The sequence below is a fragment of the Hyaena hyaena genome, unplaced genomic scaffold, assembly GCF_003009895.1.
Source record: "Hyaena hyaena isolate Hyena2069 unplaced genomic scaffold, ASM300989v1 scaffold_178, whole genome shotgun sequence".
NCBI lineage: Eukaryota > Metazoa > Chordata > Mammalia > Carnivora > Hyaenidae > Hyaena > Hyaena hyaena.
In genome coordinates this window covers 1,986,115-2,004,781 of record NW_024080807.1, presented here as the reverse complement: position 1 = coordinate 2,004,781, position 18,667 = coordinate 1,986,115, and the positions used below count along the sequence as shown (strand labels likewise).

Below are 18,667 nucleotides of genomic sequence, written 5' to 3'. Positions count from 1 at the left end.
CCCTCAGATAAAAGAGCACAGAAGGTTGAAATTCTTGTAAGTGGTGATCTGAATGAAAAGCAGCCCAGGCAGTGCTAAATGGAGATGAGTGAGATTCTCTGCTTTCCAAAGGGAACTAGAAATTTGAATAAATTATCAACACTGTTCTGAAAGAATTAGGAATGTTATTTGATTTATTTAATTACTTGACTTCGTTATCTTAGATGGATTTAGGAAGAAGGAAGAGTCCTCTTCATCATTCAAAACGTAATTAAAAAAATAACGCAGATTCCCTATAAATAGATGGCTTAAAGCAAAGGGTTTTGAAGCCTGAACTCACTCAGCAGTTACTTCAATCCTCCACATAATTGTCCTTCTGAAGATCAGCCAGTTCGGAAGGAATGAAGTGGCTACAGGGGTTGTATAGTCAGAACTTGAGTTGGCAGACATGTAAAACAGTTCCATCTACAGAATATGTGTACCTTCTCGGACTCTGAGCTCATCGGTAGAAGGTGCTGATAATTACTTTCCAGAGTTGTGAGGATTCAATGAACCGACACAGGAATAAGCCAACACATGTCTGATCCATCTCCACAAGGCTATACAGGTAAACTCTATGGGTTAGCGTGTAACTACAGCAAATCTGAAAAAATACGTAGACTAGTAAAGCAGTTATGTTTGCGGGTTAGAGATCCTTGAGGATCAAAAATGCAAACAAATGCTACGTATGTGTTTAGAAAGCATGCGTGTCAAAACGTATAGTATGCATCGCTATAACCCTATTCGTATTGGACTTTGATGAAAAAACATCAAGATTGAAGGCATTTTTAAAACTCAGATTGAAGTCATGTGAATTTATGAGACGGCTCAACCTTGTTATGAACTCATCTTAAATAAGCCCCAGGGACATTAATGCTTGAAGAAAAGTTCCACATAAATATGCCTTCTTAATGTTCAGATGAAGCGGGAGAGGCATGCACGGGGTAACTCTTGAGTGCAAGAGACCATCTCTTTCCCACGATCCCACCCCACTCCTCACTCCTGCCACAAGGCCTGGCCAAAACAGGGATGATGAAGATGATATTGGATCTCTGTAGACACAGGGCTGTGCTGCACATAAAGGGATGAAGCAAGGCCAATGGAGTGGGCTGCACAGAGATCTAATTTCAGGGCCTGAAAATTAAATAAATTTCTGTCTTGCTCCATCATCTCTGTGAGGAGATGAATGCAAATCAGGTTAAGTGGAAGAACCCTTTCCGGAGCCCCAGCCCCGGTCCACCTCATAATGAAGGCTGAAGAGCTCTGTCCAGCCACTGTGGCTGTGTGCCTCATAAGAATGATCATTCTGAAGTTGCAAGCTAATCTCAGACAGAAGCACACTTCCACAAGTTAGTCAAAGTCATTGGGTTAGAGTAACCAAAGATCGTCAGTGAGGACTGAGCTTCGGGAAAAGAAATAACACCGCAGCCCCTTTAAAGGCCAGAGGGAGGGGCGCCTGGGTGGCTCAGTAGGTAGAATGTCCAACTTCGGCTGAGGTCATGATCTCACAGCTTGTGGGCTCGCGCCCCGCATCAGGCTCTGTGCTGACAGCTCGGAGCCTGGAGCACGCTTCAGATTCTGTGTCTCCTTCTCTGCCCCTTCCCTGCTCATGCTCTCTCTTGCTCTTTCAAAAATAAATAAACATTAAAAATGATAATAATAAAGGCAGAGGGAGCCATGTGAATAAGTCAGGATGACCCAGGCACAGATGAGCCAATGCCCCGATAATGGATTTGCTTTACAATGTACTGCAGTGTCCCTGAGCATATCCTAGATTATCAATTTCTTTTTTTAATTTAATTTCTTTTTTTAATTTACATCCAAGTTAGTGGGCATATAGTGCAACAATGATTTCAGGAGTAGATTCCTTAACTCCCCTTACCCATTTAGCCAATTCCCACTCCTACAACCCCTCCAGTAACCCTCTGTTCTCCGTATTTAAGTTTCTTATGTTTTTGTTCCCCTCCCTGTTTTTATATTATTTTTGCTTCTTTTCCCTTATGTTCATCTGTTTTGTATCTTAAAGTCCTCCTATGAGTGAAGTCATATGATATTTGTCTTTCTCTGATTAATTTCGCTTAGCATAATACCCTCTAGTTCCATCCACGTAGTTGCAAATGGCAAGATTTCATTCTTTTTGATTGTCAAGTAATATTCCATTGCATATATATACACCACATCTTCTTTATCTATTTATCCATTGATGGACATTTGGGCTCTTTCCATACTTTGGCTATTGTCCAATATTGGCTATTTATAGCACCACTATAAACATTGGGGTGCACGTGGCCCTTCAAAGCAGCATACCTGTATTCCTTGGATAAATATCTAGTAGCAATTGCTAGGTCATAGGGTAGTTCTATTTTTCATTTTTTGAGGAACCTCCATACTGTTTTCCAGAGTGGCTGCACCAGTTTGCATTCCCACCAGCCGTGCAAAAGATCCTCTTTCTCCACATCATCGCTGACACCTGTTGTTGCCTGAGTTGTTAACGTTAGCCGTTCTGACAGGTGTGAGGTGGTATCTCATTGGGGTTTTGATTTGTGTTTCCCTGATGATGAGTGATGAGCGTTTTTTTCATGTGTCAGTGAGCCATCTGGATGTCTTCTCTGGAGAAGTGTCTATTCATGTCTTTTGCCCATTTCTTCACTGGATTATTTGTTTTTTGGGTGTTGAGTTTGATAAGTTCTTTACATATTTTGGATACTAACCCTTTACCTGACATGTTGTATACAAATATCTTCTCTCATTCCATCGGTTGCCTTTTAGTTTTGCTGACTAGATTATAAATTTCTTAAAGACAGATGCCAGTTCTTAATTTATCTTTGCACCCAATAAATGTGGATGTTGCCCATTGTTTTCTGGGCATGTATCACAAGTAAATCTTTCATTCCTGAATTTTGGATTTAGTCTGGTTAGTGATTTTAGCCACTTTCTATTTTCTCTAGTTTTGCATTTTTGATGCAAAGGCAGAATTACACTTGTTTTTAATGTTTGTGTATCTTTGAGAGAGAGAGAGCGCACACGCACATGACTGGGGGAGGGGCAGAGAAAGGAGGACAGAGGATCCGAAGTGGGCTCTGCGATGACAGCAGTGAGCCTGACACAGGCTCAAACTCACGAACTGTGAGATCATGACTTGAGCCGAAGTTGGACACTCAACCGACTGAGGCACCCAGGTGCCCTACATCTGTTTTTAAATGAGCAAGCCACCATATTACCCAAATGGATTCTAGGTGGCTTTGCCTTCTACTCTTATTTTTTAAGCTGTAGCATCCTGTTTTTGTTTTTCTCTCGTTAATTAGAGTTCCAAAATGGAGATGAAATAAAAGCAATACATGCTTCTTGCAAAAAGGTGAATAATTTGGTTATACATAAAGTGATTGTTCCCACTTGTTAAGCATAAGTGCTGTTGCCTTCCACGTCCCCTCAGTGCATATCCAACCAAATACATGTTCTGTGTGTTTGACTTAAACTGGATCTTACTCTTTATTCTAAAAATCTCAAAAATATGATGGAAATATTTTTCCCTATTGGTACATACTCATTATTCTAAATATCTGTGTACTATTCTATCATACAGATGCAGCAGCACAGTTGACTTAGCCAGTCTTCTCCCGATGAACATTTAAGCTGTTTCCAGGATGTTGTCATGACTATCACGATGGACTCACATGTCGTGGATACTTGTACAAGTCCTTCTAAAGGATGCAGTCATAGAAGTGAAGTGGTGCAGGGAGGCGGGGGCAAAGGGAATGGACACTTAAACTTTTGAAAGTCACTCCCAAACTTAAGCACGGAAAAGTACCCATTTTTCCTTTCAGTGACAGCTCGCTGGGGTTTATTTTCTTACACCTCACCAGTAATGGGCATAATCAATCCTTCTGTTTATTTTTTGTCAATCAGTAAATGAAGTTCTGTCTTTACTTTTGAAATGGCTTTAGTCTGCATTTCTTTCTTTACTGTAGAGTTGCTCTTTTCTTTGTTAACTGGACATTTGTACTTTTTCTTCTGTGACTTGACTGTGAATGTCTTTTGTCCATTTTTCTCCTGGATTGCCATCTCTCACAGGAAATTACCAGTGAAGCAAACCATGATAACAGATATTTGAAGCTAAAAATATCTCCGGGATGATCCCCAAATACCCTACCCTTCTAGAAAGTGATGATGTGCATGCATGGTGCTTTTAGAAACATGATTTCATCTTTCGTTGTTGTTAGGTTGAGCCTCCCTTGAAATCATGTTTACTGCTAAGCCATTTTCCCAGTTTTTTTCCTATTCCTGCAATCGTATGTAGTTTATCATTCTTTTCAGTCTCCCCTCTAAACTAATATATTTACCCAGGATTTGTAGATGATTTGGTAATCCCAGCAATACCAGAAAGACAATTTCTGACCTTATAATAATTATTTTTAACAGAAGAGACAGACAGAAGTAAGGATTTTTTTTAAAAAAATGTATAGAACTGAGTCATGATTTCAGATAGCTAACATTGCATTAATAATCCAGAATTTTCTCCTCCAGATCATTTTTCTCTGCTTCCTCCCCTATATCCACCTTTCCTTCTTCCTTCTTTTCTACTCTTTCCCCTTCCCCTCCTCTCTCCTTTTACTTCCTCCATGCCCCCATCCTGCAGCAGCTCTGACACAATTAATTTTGTTCCCTGGAATGCTAGGTAAAAACTCTAAATAAAACCGCCACTGACTGGTACTTTGTTGGTGATGAAACAGTAGGAGCTCCCTTTAAATCCAGGGGCCAGCCAACGATGGCCACACATCCCCATTACTTGTTTGCCTTTGCTCTCCACGTAGCAGATGGTACAGTTAGAAAAGAGCAATTGTAGGGGCATCTGGGTGGCTAAGTTGGTTGAGCATCCGACTCTTGATTTTGGCTCAGGTCATGATCTCAGGGTCAGGGGATTGAGCCCTACTCTGGGCTCCTCGATGAGCATGGAGCCTGCTTGAGATTACCTCTGTCTTTCCCTCTGCCCCTCCCTTCCACACACACATGTGCTCTCTCTCTCTCTCTCCCCTCCCCCAAATAAAGAATAACACAACAAAAGAAAATAGCAATTGTAGGTTTACAGTTGGGAAAGAGGAAGCAAAAATATTTTATCTGGATGATGTAATTGTCCTTCTAGGACACCTAAGAGAATGAACTAAAAAAATATGTATATTTAAGCAGTGAACAAGTTCAGCAAGGCAGCTTCATACATTAATGCACACAAATCAGTAGTCTTCCTACATCCAAATGGCAACCACTGGAGATAGAAATTATAGTGACAGAAAATGTACCGGTACACAATAGAAACCCGGTGACAAAATACCCAAGAATCAAAAAGTAACAAGAAATGAGAAAGATCTATGTTTTTTTTTTTAAAAAACTATGACATTAAAGAAAACATTTAAATAAAATGCTGCTGTGGTATAATAGCGTCAGTTCTCCCTGTATTTATGTAGAGACCCAGGATGCTCTCAATAAAAGTGCCAGATTTTTAAAAATCAAATTCTGAAGTTCATAGGAACATAAAACGTGTAAGGATAGACAAGAAACTTGAACGAGAATAAGATAATCTTATCAGGTATCCAAATATATATTACAATATGAATAGTAATCAAATCAATTTGGATAAGGCAAATTAATAGAGTAATGAAACAGAATGGTCAATCTTAATATTGACCCAAATGCATATGGGATTTGGTATATAGTACAACTATGAGAAATTAATATACAATGAAAGTAGCATTTCAAAGCAAGGGTGGAAAGATTTATTACCTGTAAACAAGTTAGATCCTTACCTGTATTCTTAGACACACACACACACACACAGACACACACACACACACGCACATGCACACACACAAATTCAGATTTGGGAGAAGATTAAAATGTAAGAGAATTAGAACATGAAATTACTGGAAGAAAACATAGGAGATTTTTTTTAATGTTTATTTATTTTGAGAAAGAGAGAAAGCATATGTGAGCACAAGTTGTGGGAACAGAGAGCTAGGGAGAGAGAGAATCTCAAGAAGGCTCCATGCTGTCAGCACAGAGCCCGACATGGGGCTTGAATTCACAGACCTCAAGATTAGGACCTGAGTGGAGATCAAGAGTCAGACGCCTAACTGACTGAGCCCCCCAGGCACTCCTAAACCATGGGAGGATTTTTAACATAATCTTCCATTGAAGATCTTTCTAATGATTCTATGAAGCCATCAATCAACCTACTCATAGGGCTGACAACATGCAATTTAGTTTTCTATTTGATAAAAGAAACGATAAAAAAAAGTAAAAATATAAGTTAAATGTTTTTGCCAGGCATATCACTACCAGAGAGCTGATTTCCTCAATATGTAAGCAGTTCATATAGGTCAATTCTAAGAAAACAAATGAGAAAACATTCTTCCCACCACATCTTCTTAAAGAGTTACAAGAATTCCAACAGTCTGCTGACCTCAGGGAAGGAGAAACTAGGGAAACCAAGACTTAACTCTTAATTTTTGTATTGCTGGGTTTGGGAAGTACTAGTAACTTCCAAATAGAGGGAGAAGTGCAGGGAGAGAAGGACAGACTGACTAACAAATGCTTTCTTTAAATTGGAAGTCTAATAGATTCATTCTTTTTGTGATTGGTGAGGAGTCTGGTCTTACCCTCTCTCATGAGGCCGCCTTTCGTACCTCTTCCTACCTTGTCTAAAGGGTGATCCTACTCAGGTTCCCCTAATGGGGAAAAAGAAATTCTCTAGTGGAAATGATGTAGTATGAATTATTTTCTACTATTTTTCTAGGGTTTTAAAAATGTTTCTTGGCAGCCTTGAGCTACCATGGTTTGGAAAACTTTATTAGAAACTTGAGGTACACAGGACGTTACTATGGATTAAAAGATGACACAGCCAATTGCTAATTTAGATGGTGTTTTGCTCTGGTGAGAAACGGTTCCTAATATGCAGTAGAGAAGAGAGCAAGATGTTTGGTGTCCTTAACGATACTGGCCCAGCTGTGTTACACCCAAAACTGGTGGACTTACATAAGATGTTGTTAGAAAGCGAAACAAGTAGAAATGGAACTTATTACCATGCTCCAGCTTTCCTTCTTGCTCCATAGGAATGTCAACAGTGTGTTTGGGACTTTCCAGGCATTTAAAATCACTGGAAAGGTTATGAATACTTTCTGGAGTCTCACTTTTCAATGTTGTCTCCAAAAACATGTTCGCCATACCCCTAAGTGAAGTTACTGCGTATGTTTTTCTGCAGAAGAGAAATCTGTACACAAAGTCCAACTTGTGGTTTTAAATATTTCAGCTCTTGATCCACGAATATCTCAACTAATTTTCTGCGTTTTAGTAAATCTGTGACTTATTTAACTTAGCTCCTGGACATCAATTTCGAGTTGACTTCCTGCCTGGAAATGCAGTGAACAGGGAGTGTGACAGTCATTGTAAGAGCTTGTCCAGGGTTGAAGAATTAGGGTACAAGGCAGGAAGCATATTTCTACTTTGGGGGAAATGGGCTTCTAGTATCTTCTGTTCCTGTGGAAAATATCTCCAACTGGGTCTCAGCAGGGTTTTTTCTAAAAGCTCATTATGGATCCGTTATTTGGCCTCCTGAAGACTTTTGTGTTCTATGAGCTTCATGGCTTTTAGTCCTTGGAGAGCAGCTGTTCCGTGTCATTGCTACACAATTTGTAATAATAGATTTGAGCCCATATTTTATAGTTTCTCAGGCTGGCGGGCTTTGAAGGCATCAGTAACAAAGAACATGTATAGATTTCCAAGCACATTCTCTGTTCCTAGCATTTTCTGCATGTATAAGATGTACTTGACCATAAAATGGTATTTTATATTTAATGACTTGAGTATCATTCTGCTAATTATAAAAAAAAAATCTGTATTTCCCTTTCATTCTAGCACTCATGCAGATACAGAATCATACTGAAGATTAAGAAACCCTTCTCTCCAAGGCAGACCGGCAAAGGCCCTCACAGGGTACAAAATCATGGCTTATACCTCTTGTCACAAATATCACCCCAATGGCACGTTCTCTAGATCCTATATCCCCAAGCCCCCTATGCCTCTTCATTTTCAGTCTGTTTTACACCCAAGAGTCCCAATGGAAACAGAACGGTGATTGCAGAATTGATCAGATACTCATGTGTTTGGTTCAACTGCATCATTAATATAAATAAAAACATCGGATAAACTGGTTTGGATTTTCCTCTTTTGTTTTTTGTCACAAGACAGGTCTCCATGTCTTGTGACAAACAGAACTAAAAAGAAAGGCATGCTTTATATTCTTCTATAATCCCTCACCTGCCTCTCTCTTCTATAAATGCAGCTCTTCTTTGCAACTGCCAAATTGCTAATGCTTTTGCCACTAAAATACAGTCTGCACTCAGATAAGTCTAGACTCTACATCCCACTACAAACTTTCAGTCACAATTTCTCTTTGTGTACAGTAAGCCATCATTAATTATTTAACTTAGTATATTAAAGTGTATTTTGGTTTGCCTAGTGGAGCAATGAGAGAGTTAATAGTACCAAGAATGAAGAGTTAATAACAATAGCTATTGTTTATTTAGAATTTACTATAATCAACACTACAGGAAACATTTTATACATATTATTTCATTTTATCCTTAAAATGACCTTATAGTAGACACTGCTACCATCACTAACATAGACCTTCGTTCCCAGACACTGAGCTGTGCACCACATTCATTATTGCCTTTGCTCTGAAACAACCATTACTATCTTCATTTTACAGGTGAGGAAATGAGGCTCCAAGATGTTGAGTCAATTGCTCAATTGTAGCCATTAAGTGTTGTGGAGAAATTTAAGCCCTTCCCACCAGGTCTTCTGTGTCCAGTGCACTATATGCTACGTAGTAAAGAAGGTTTTTGCCATTTTACTGATAGTGGAGCTGAAATAAGGAACATTGAAAACAACTTGGGGTATCTGGGGGGTTCAGTTGGTTAAGCATCTGATTTCAGCTCAAGTCATGTTCTCGTGGTCCATGAATTCGAGCCCCATATAAATGGGGCTCTGACAGCTTGGAGCCTGGAACCTGCTTCAGATTCCGTGTTTCCCTCTCTGTGCTCTCCTGCTCACACTCTGTCTCCTCCTCTTTCTCAAATCTAAATAAACATTAAAGAAAAATTAAAAAAGAAAAAAGAAGAATTTAAAATAACTTGTCCAAGGTTGCATGGCTATCAGGTTTCTGTGATTCAAGTGTTCGTGTGCAAAACCATTACGCTACACATTAAAAAATGATTTCTACTCTCTTCATACTTTTTAAAATTTAATATATTTGAACTATTAGTCACCCACAGGCATTTTCTCTTCCAACTCTGGTAAAGATATGGATTAAAAATCCTACTCTGAAAGTTTAAAATGTCTCTATTGGGAAGAAAGTCCTAAAACTGTTCTAGCCTGAACAGAAAATATTTCCATCTGTCACATTTGTGGATACCACGTGGGGTTTTTATATAATGTTTTTGTTTAGTCCTGAAGGCACAGATTAATTTGTGCTTCCTTTTGGCAGATAGCCTCAGATTCTGGTGAATTTTTAAACCTTGAGCTAAGAATATAAATTCAAATATATAAGTAAGACAGTATCAAATATATATGGGATAATAAGCACACTTCAGCTGAGAAAATGAAGAAAAACCATAGTGTACAGACCCTTGTGAAACAGTGAGGAACAAAAATGAATTAGAATCTGTGTGTGGGCAAACTCCTACCCACACACTAAGTGTCCACTCTGCTTAGTGGGGGGTCTTGGGACCCTCTCCTGAGTCCTCCAAATAGTGTGGAAGATCATTCCTCAGTAGAATGCCATCATAACAATTAGTTCATTTCATTTTAGTTTTTAAAGCTTATTTATTTATTTATTTATCTATCTATTTATTTAGAGAGAATGTAGAGGGGAGGGGCAGAGAGAGGGAGACAGAGAATCCCAAGCAGGTCCCACACCGTCAGTGCAGAGCCCAGTGCAGGGCTGGAACCCAGGAACCGTGAGATCATGACCTGAGATGAAATCAAGAGTTGGACACTTAACTGACTGAGCCACCCAGGTGCCCATAGTTCATTTCCTTTTAAATATATACTTGATGGCTTTTCAACTGGACTCCATACTCCTTGAAATCAGAGACCTAATGTTACTGACTTGTCTCTGGTCTCTGACACATTTCAGTAATATGCAGACATTCATCAAGTGTGTTCATAGTCAACAGATAAACTTGCTGAACGTTTGTCATATTCCCAACACTCTAGGAGGCGCTGGGATAGCATGAGATCAAGACGAATAGGAATATTTTTCCAAGAGTGGACACTGGACTGGGAGTCTGAAACCGTGAATTCCCATCCTATTCTTTCTGTTAATTCATTGTTAGACTTTAGACAGCATTCCTGGTCTTTAGTTGGTTAAAAGGATGTCTGATTCAGAGACTTCTAAGGGACACCTGGCTGTCTTAGTCAGTAGAACATTCGACTCTTAGTCTCAGGGTTGTGAGTTCAGGTCCCACACTGGGTGTGGAGACTACATAAAATAAAATAAAGTAAAGAAAAGTAAAGTTAAAAGTAAAATAAAATAAAATAAAGCGAAGCCTTCTAAAGTCTCTCTAACTTCGCAAACATACGTACTTAGCATTGTCTCAGATGTAAGTGTGTGCCTGCATCTGCAACCATATCTGAGGTGTGGGAGACTCACATGCAGTCGGAGCAGCATGTCAGTGTGGTCAGAGAGGACATAAGGGTAGGAGAAAAAGCTTCCATGAGGATGTGAATCCTAAGTGTGGGTGAATGTCGCGGAGAGCGAATTCCACAATGTGCATAAGCTTGTGAAATGGGCAAAGGACAACAACAGCAAGGCTTTTAAAGCAATTATCAGAGCAAGAATAGGAGAGCTTGAACCTGACGGTGAGACATGATGGTGTGGTGCTAATAGATGATGGGCAAAGCAGGAAACTGCTCAGTGAAGGAGAAAGAGCTTTGGGCTCAGGGGGTAGAATAAACATGGTCCAGAGGAAGGGTGAGCCCCAGGCAGGCCCGGAGACGAGAACAGAGTGCAAGAGTCTACATCTGCAGTGAGAAAGGAAACCACTGAGATTGAATTCCTGCTGTTGACTTCTGAGATCTACGATGAATGGGTAAGAGGGTGAAGGCCCGGAGACAGCCTGCCAGGAACCCGGGTCGCACGTGTGGAGGAAGGTGCGTTGTGTAAGTTAGAAGCTGATCATCTTAATAGCTCTTGCTAGCACCCTTGTGGTTGATTTTATGAATACTGGGAATGGAAATTAGGCTGATTAATATGGAGCTAAAAGTTAACCCAAACGAATTCTTTTAATTTTTGGTTGTCACCAGATGATTATGTTTATATCTGTCTTTCAGTTTCACTTCTGACAAAATCATGATAACTTTTTCGAGAATATGGAAAGTGAGTGTGGCTGACCCTCCAGTTCGGTTTATTTATAACTAGTCAAATGGCCTTCTCAAAGAGATAGTTGCTGATCATTATATTCTTCAGGCCTGAAAACGTATTATATATACGTATTATATATACCCAATACTGGGTATCAGTGTTTACTAATGACCCAAGTGAATATCTACACAGATTGACAGTCCCCTCCTAGGAGGAAGGTTCTGTTGAAAGACCACAGGGCATTCTTTAAGTTCTGAAAGTTAGGTAAAGCTGTGGACATGGAGAGATTGGGAGGCACAAACTCTGGGCCATTATCAGAATGAAATTCAGTGTCATAGTGAAATGTTTCACTGGGATCTTTGAGGAAGCAAGTCCCAGCCCTGCCCTGGAATGGTAGGAAGCACACATACAGGGATCAAAGTGTGGGATGGAGGGGATGTGGCTTTACCACATAAATTAAAAATATAGATTTAGGCTGCTTTCGCCGACTGTAGACCTAGTTGACATTGCAGTTTGGGGGTACAGAGGCCTGTGCATTTTTCCCTCCAGGCTTACAGGTCCAAAGGCTTCTTACTGCAAAACTGCTATTATGGCATCTTTATGCTCTTCCCAGTATCCTTCCCGCAGTAGTGCTTCTGCCTGGAGAGTAATTTTCCCAAGATTGTACCAATAGTATTTGTGTCTTACTCCGACCCCGTTGCCTATGAATGTAATATTGAAGCACTTGGGAGTGACATTTGCTCCCTTCTAAGACTTGGCCTTCCCCTTCCTCGAGAGCCTTACCTGGTTTCCTCCCTCAGCACTGAGCTGTGTGCTCGGGACAAGCCTGGGCTCTGTGCTTCAGCCTTGCTTTCTCTTGACCTTACCTGAAATGCTGTTCATTTGACTTTTCACTGTAATGAAAGTTAGAGTGCTATTACCCGCAGGAAGCCACAGTAACATCCTTTGAGATGGAAACATTCATTCTTGGGTGTTAATTCCTTTTTATGGGGATAGACCAGCTCCTTCACTGGGATGCAAGCTCTTTGAAGCAGTGGCTATGTTTAAGCACCTCTGCTTCTCTGTCAGGTCATTTGGGGGCCCAGTTATCACAGAAGCTTCCCAACAGAGGGCATCGGCACCCAACATGAGCTTCAGATCCTTGAGAGTCTGAGCCCGGCCAGGGCAGCCTGGCTGGAGAAGCTATGGGATTCGCTCATTTCCCCCCACCCTGTTCTTTATTTCTAAACTCCCCCCAGACCCTTTCCTCCTCCCATTTGCTGTAAGTTTTCACACTTAAACCTCCCTTGCTTTTTCTTCCTTTGTAGTCTGACCTGCTTGCTTTCTCACAAAGCCCACTCACTGTCGCTCTTTTCTACCTTCCTGTCCTCATCAATCTTTCTCAAATACAACTTTCTCTTCCAGCCTCCTCTCCTCTGTCAGCCTTGGGAATGGAGAGTGGCAATGCTTGCAGAAATGTTTTAACAGACGGAGGTGGACGCGGACTCTGTATGGAACGGTCATTCGCGGTGGTTGCTTTCAAACCAGACAAAAGCCTTTGTCCTTGTTTTCATTCTCCTCAGAAGGATTTCAAATTAAGTCCTTAGCCTGCCACCTGAAAATAACTGAGTTAGATGGCTGCTATCTCATCAAAGTATTTTATTCAAACATTTGAAGCTGTTTGGGGATCAAGAAAACACAGGTTGACATGAAACTCTGTGGTAGCCAAGGTTTGGGAGAATTTCTGAACTGCAGTATGTATATTGTGATGACTTTCATAGACTTACGCTATAGGCTACAGTGTAGCCTGTTCTTTCGACATGGAACTATTTTAATCCTGGTTATACTTCCAGTGAAGGCTGGCTTCACCCACTGGCTTGTTCAGCTAGCTAAAAGTGTAGACACCATCCACAACCCTGGTTATTTAAATACAATTCAGACATCATAAATAGCAGTTCCAAAGGGGAGATTGATTTCACAAGATGAGATATCCTGTGGTAAAGACACCCTCTCAGAAATCTGCCAGAGACCTTGTGAGTCCTAAAATATCCTGTGTTTCCTACAAGCCAGATCTGGCAGCTTGAGAACTATTCTTACAAATAATGACAAATATTTTACCAACTCACAACATGTTGCTTTTTGTTTTGGTATTAATTTTGTTTGTTCATATTCTTAACTAGGAAAGTTAGTACAGTAGTGTGATGGTCAGCCCACAAATCTCAGGAAAAGAATTACTCTCTTATTGAACACTTAAGCAAATGTTTCTTGAACACTGGCTATGTGCAAGTTATTATATTGAATGTTTTTGGTAATAGACTATGAATTGAACAGGATGTTTGACCACAAGAAGTGAAAGAACAGGGGAATTATAATGTAGCAATTGCTATAGAATACTTGCTACAATGCCTGAGAAATGGCTGGTGTGGGATTTGCTGAGTCAGTCAGAGAGGGCTTTCTAAAGGAAGTAGGATGTGAGCTTTCATGACTAGCCAGATGTTAATATGTGAAATATAGCATAGAGGGTAAGGGGGAGTCTAGATTAATGAAACATTATTCACCAAGTCCCAGAAATAGTATACTATGAATTACGGAGAATATTGTTGGGTTTTAGTTTTATGTAAGTGAAAGGAAGGAAAGAGATATAGTTAAATCCTATAGGTCTGAAATCCCAGATTTAACTCCGGTAGGTGATGGAGAATGTTGTATCCTTTATTCCATTCCTCAAACAACTTCAGAGCTGTGTTTGAGCATAATTGATTAGATAATTAATCTGTCCTCAGCATAGCAGTTTGACTGTGGAGGAAGAGAAATTAGGAGTTTGGAAGGCTGGCTGGGAGGTTATGGTCTATTAAGAGTAACTTAGAGCTGCCCCAGGGTGGGAAGCATAGGATTAGAATGGAGAACAGAATTGGCAGACATCGGGTAGTGAATATTTCTAGGATTTAGAACCTGATTGGAAGGTGAGAGGAAGAAGAAAGGGAGAAGTTAAAGATGCTATGAAGAGTCAAACCTGAGAAGTGACCCCATTAAGGAAGTCAGACACATCAAGCAATACTGGTGGAAGCGGACTTCAGCTTTGCTAGCGGTGCGTGAATGTACATGTGTTCCCCAGTGGAAAGTCGGAGATGTGAAATGGGAACTCAGGCTACAGTCTGAAATACAGGCTTGGGATTCATTAGCACAGAGGTAATGGTGGCGGGTGTAGGAGTGAATATGAATGCCATGGGAGGGTATAAAGAAGATGGCCAAGGATACGCCTCTCAGGGGAAGGTGGTCTACTTGTAGGTGAGGGAAGATGAGCCAAAATTGAAATAGTGAGCGAGGTCAGGGAAGATCCAGACTTAGGATCATAAAGACTGGATAAGAGAGAGTTTCAAGGAAGGAAGGAGGGGTCAGCAGTGTCCATGGGAACAGGGAAAAAAGGAAGTTGAGAATGGAGAGGGAGGAATTAAATGTGATACTTAAGAAGTTCATTGGTGACTTTCACAAGAGTAGATTTTAAACCGTGAGTTACTGGAATGTATTTCCTCTGTAAGTCTAGGGTTTGATGGTTTGGGCCTATTAAGTGTTCTGAATTTTTCCATATCTTTAAAATAACACAGATAATGAAGGATAGGGTGTGTGTGTGTGTGTGTGTGAGAGAGAGAGAGAGAGGGAGCGCCTTGTGACCAGGGGACTGTTTTACATAAGCGATAAAGTTATTTAAGTAAAATATACCTTGCACTCACATTTCATTAATAATAGAAACACTAATTCAGCCAAAAAAGGAAATCTCCAGTATTTTACATTATTCAGTAAACAAACCTTCTCCCCAAACTATGTCAATTAAAAAGATATCCTTCTGCCCCTTTTCATTATATGAAACAGCAACACCACGAATGTATAAATAATTGTTGAACTGACGAGCATGCCTCAGAACTATTAGATTATCATCTTTTTCCCTTCTTTTCAGAACAACAGACTGAGCTATGATAGCAACCGGTGGAGTGATAACTGGCCTGGCTGCCTTGAAAAGGCAAGACTCTGCCAGATCGCAGCATCACATGAACCTCAGCCCATCACCTACTGCCCAAGAGAAGAAGCCAGTCAGGCGTCGGCCACAGGCTGATGTCGTGGTCGTTCGAGGCAAAATCCGGCTTTATTCCCCATCCGGTTTTTTCCTCATTCTGGGAGTGCTTATCTCCATTGTAGGAATCGCAATGGCGGTCCTTGGCTATTGGCCCCAGAAAGAACATTTCATTGATGCTGAGACGACCCTGTCAACTAACGAAACTCAGGTCATTCGGAACCAAGGCGGTGTGGTGGTTCGCTTTTTTGAGCAACATTTGCATTCTGACAAAATGAAGATGCTCGGCCCTTTCACAATGGGGATTGGCATCTTCATTTTCATTTGTGCAAATGCCATTCTTCATGAGAACCGTGACAAAGAAACCAAAATCATACACATGAGGGATATCTATTCCACAGTCATCGACATCCACACGCTAAGAATCAAGGAGCAAAAGCATATGAATGGCATCTACACTGGTTTGATGGGAGAAACGGAAGTAAAACAGAATGGGAGCTCCTATGCCTCGAGACTGGCAGCAAATACCGTTGCCTCCTTGTCAGGATTTAGGAGCAGTTTTCGCATGGACAGCTCTGTCGAGGAGGATGAGCTGGCGCTAAACGAAAATAAGAGTTTGGGGCATCTTCTGCCACCCTTGCTTTCTGACAGCTCTGTCTCTGTCTTTGGCCTCTATCCACCTCCTTCCAAAACAACTGATGATAAGACCGGTGGCCCTAAGAAATGTGAAACCAAATCAATTGTGTCATCGTCCATCAGTGCTTTCACATTGCCTGTGATCAAACTGAATAACTGTGTCATTGATGAGCCCAGTATAGATAATATCACTGAGGATGCTGAGAACCTCAAAAGTAGGTCAAGGAATTTGTCGATGGAATCCCTCATGGTCCCTTTGCCCAATGCCAGTGAGGCTTTCCAGCCAGTCAGCACAGCGTTCCCCAGGAACCATTCCATCGGGGAGTCACTGTCGAGCCAGTACAAGTCCTCTGTGGCTCTTGGACCTGGGGCTGGACAGCTCTTGTCTCCAGGGGCTGCTAGAAGGCAATTTGGGTCCAACACATCTTTACATTTGCTCTCGTCACATTCAAAATCCTTAGACTTAGACCGGGGTCCCTCCACCCTAACTGTTCAGGCAGAGCAACGAAAACACCCAAGTTGGCCTCGGTTGGATCGGAGCAACAGCAAAGGATATATGAAACTAGAGAATAAAGAGGACCCGATGGAGAGGCTGCTTGTACCCCAAGCTGCAATCAAAAAAGACTTTACCAATAAGGAGAAGCTTCTTATGATCTCAAGGTCTCACAATAATTTGAGTTTTGAACATGATGAGTTTTTGAGTAACAACCTAAAGCGGGGAACTTCTGAAACAAGATTTTAATGTTCAGAAATATATCATTTTACAAGGCTATATATTTTAAAAGTATTTTCACCGTGTTTCCTTGTTAAAGTATTGGTTAAAAGCCTTTTTAATCAAAGGGTTTGTAGTGTGTTAAACCTGGCTGTTTAATTCTGTACTGGAGATGGTCGTATGTTTGGGTTACTTATGATTGCAGTACTTTCTATTATCACACATGATTTTACATTTTCCATTCCTTGGAAGCATTATCTCTTTTATTAATATGAATACAGAACACTTCCATCTGAATTAAAGCTCCTTTTCTTTACTTTCAAGTTCTTTCATTGATGGTCATATACATAGAATGTAGTGTCCAGTTTGGAAGAGGTTAAGTTTCCAAAGTGTGGACCAGAAGTACCAAATTTAGGCCCAGGATGCAATATATACTTCAAAATGAGCATGAGTGCAAATCTTAGGTGTGATTTTCTAAGTAATTTCTTTCTTACAAAATTGGTTGAATTATCTAAAAGGAAAATGATCTGATGTCTGGGCTGAATAATGTGATTGGTGAAATCGGTTTAGTTCTACTTGAGCTAATTGATAGGCATTTGTTCAAGTTGGTTATGATCAGCTCCCTGAGCTCTAGGTAGGTAGTATCTTCTTTCAGCATTAGTTCTATTTTAGTATTATTTTATCAAGAAACAATGTATTCAAACACCATGGCTGAGAATGCCAGAGATTTGTAGGGGTAAATACCAAAATGCTAACAGCTATAACTTTAGATATTCAGAATCAAAATTTCTTTGCAACTAACTTGAAAAAGGAATGAACCAATTAGTTTGTAGAAATGCTATCTTGAAATAATTATATACATGAAGAAAATGTTGACTAATCAACAAAAATACACTATGGGTTAGGTAATGCTAGCTAGTCTCAGTATCTTTCCTAGCCATATCTTTTATCATCCAACATCCACTCATTCCCATATCCTCACTTCCCCTCAATAATTTTTAGATCCTGTTATCTGGAAAATAATCAGCTAACCCTGACATTTCTTTTTATCTTTGCATCTCACGAGCTTGGTGATTCAAGAAAATGTAGTCCTTGACAAATTGCTTTGAAATTTACCTTGTGCAGGAAAATCCTTATGATGACCCCAAAGATTTTCTTGGGGTGTAAGACTTTTTGGGGATTTTGGTTCTCAGTTATTGAAGATAATAAATATTGAAATGGGTGTTTCCATTAGAAAATGTTCATGTTTTCCATGAAGGTAACATATGACTTTTAAGAATTGTTTAATGGAATACTCAGGAAATTTTACAGGTTTTTCCCAATACCTAAATGTTTCTGGGCATCAGTATTGCAGTTGTTGTGGGAGCAGAGAAAGAGTATACGTTTCTGTTTGTAGCTCCCCACCATTTCACCTCGTGTTGGGATCACAAGCTTCCCTGATTTGAGTCAGTATTACTTGTTAGAACACCAAGCCTGTGTATTGTAATAGAGTGGGCTCAATATTTTACTACCAAGCATTTAATAAATTTCTGTTCTTAATAGAAATTTGTGTTCTTCTTATATTTGCTATCGCTTTTTAAGTAAAATGTACAATTCTGTTTAAAATATTGTTTTTTGAATTTTCAAAATATCTTCCACTGAAGTCACTTGATACTTTAGCATATGTATTAGGTTCTGTGCCTTTCTTATTTTGCTTCCACTAGATTAAAGAGCCAGGTCTATCCACCTATTGAATTAGTCAATTTTCATATATTCTCTTCACGTGATGATTAATTTTTTGAGTCAACTTAACTGGACTGAGGGATGTCCAGATTTCTAGGTGTGTTTGTGGGGGTATTTT

The 18,667-nt window shown here is 40.1% G+C and overlaps 1 protein-coding gene across 1 annotated transcript in view; it reads left to right on the top strand.

Annotated features, from left to right (window-relative positions):
* Positions 1-18,344, top strand: part of TMEM200A (transmembrane protein 200A) — a 72,997-nt gene extending 54,653 nt beyond the window's left edge. Inside the window, exon 2 of the mRNA XM_039240402.1 lies at positions 15,366-18,344. Coding sequence (XP_039096333.1) covers positions 15,382-16,857 — 1,476 coding nt within the window. The 5' untranslated portion in view covers positions 15,366-15,381 and the 3' untranslated portion in view covers positions 16,858-18,344. The remainder of the gene's footprint in view (positions 1-15,365) is intronic.
* Positions 18,345-18,667: the final 323 nt, after the last annotated feature.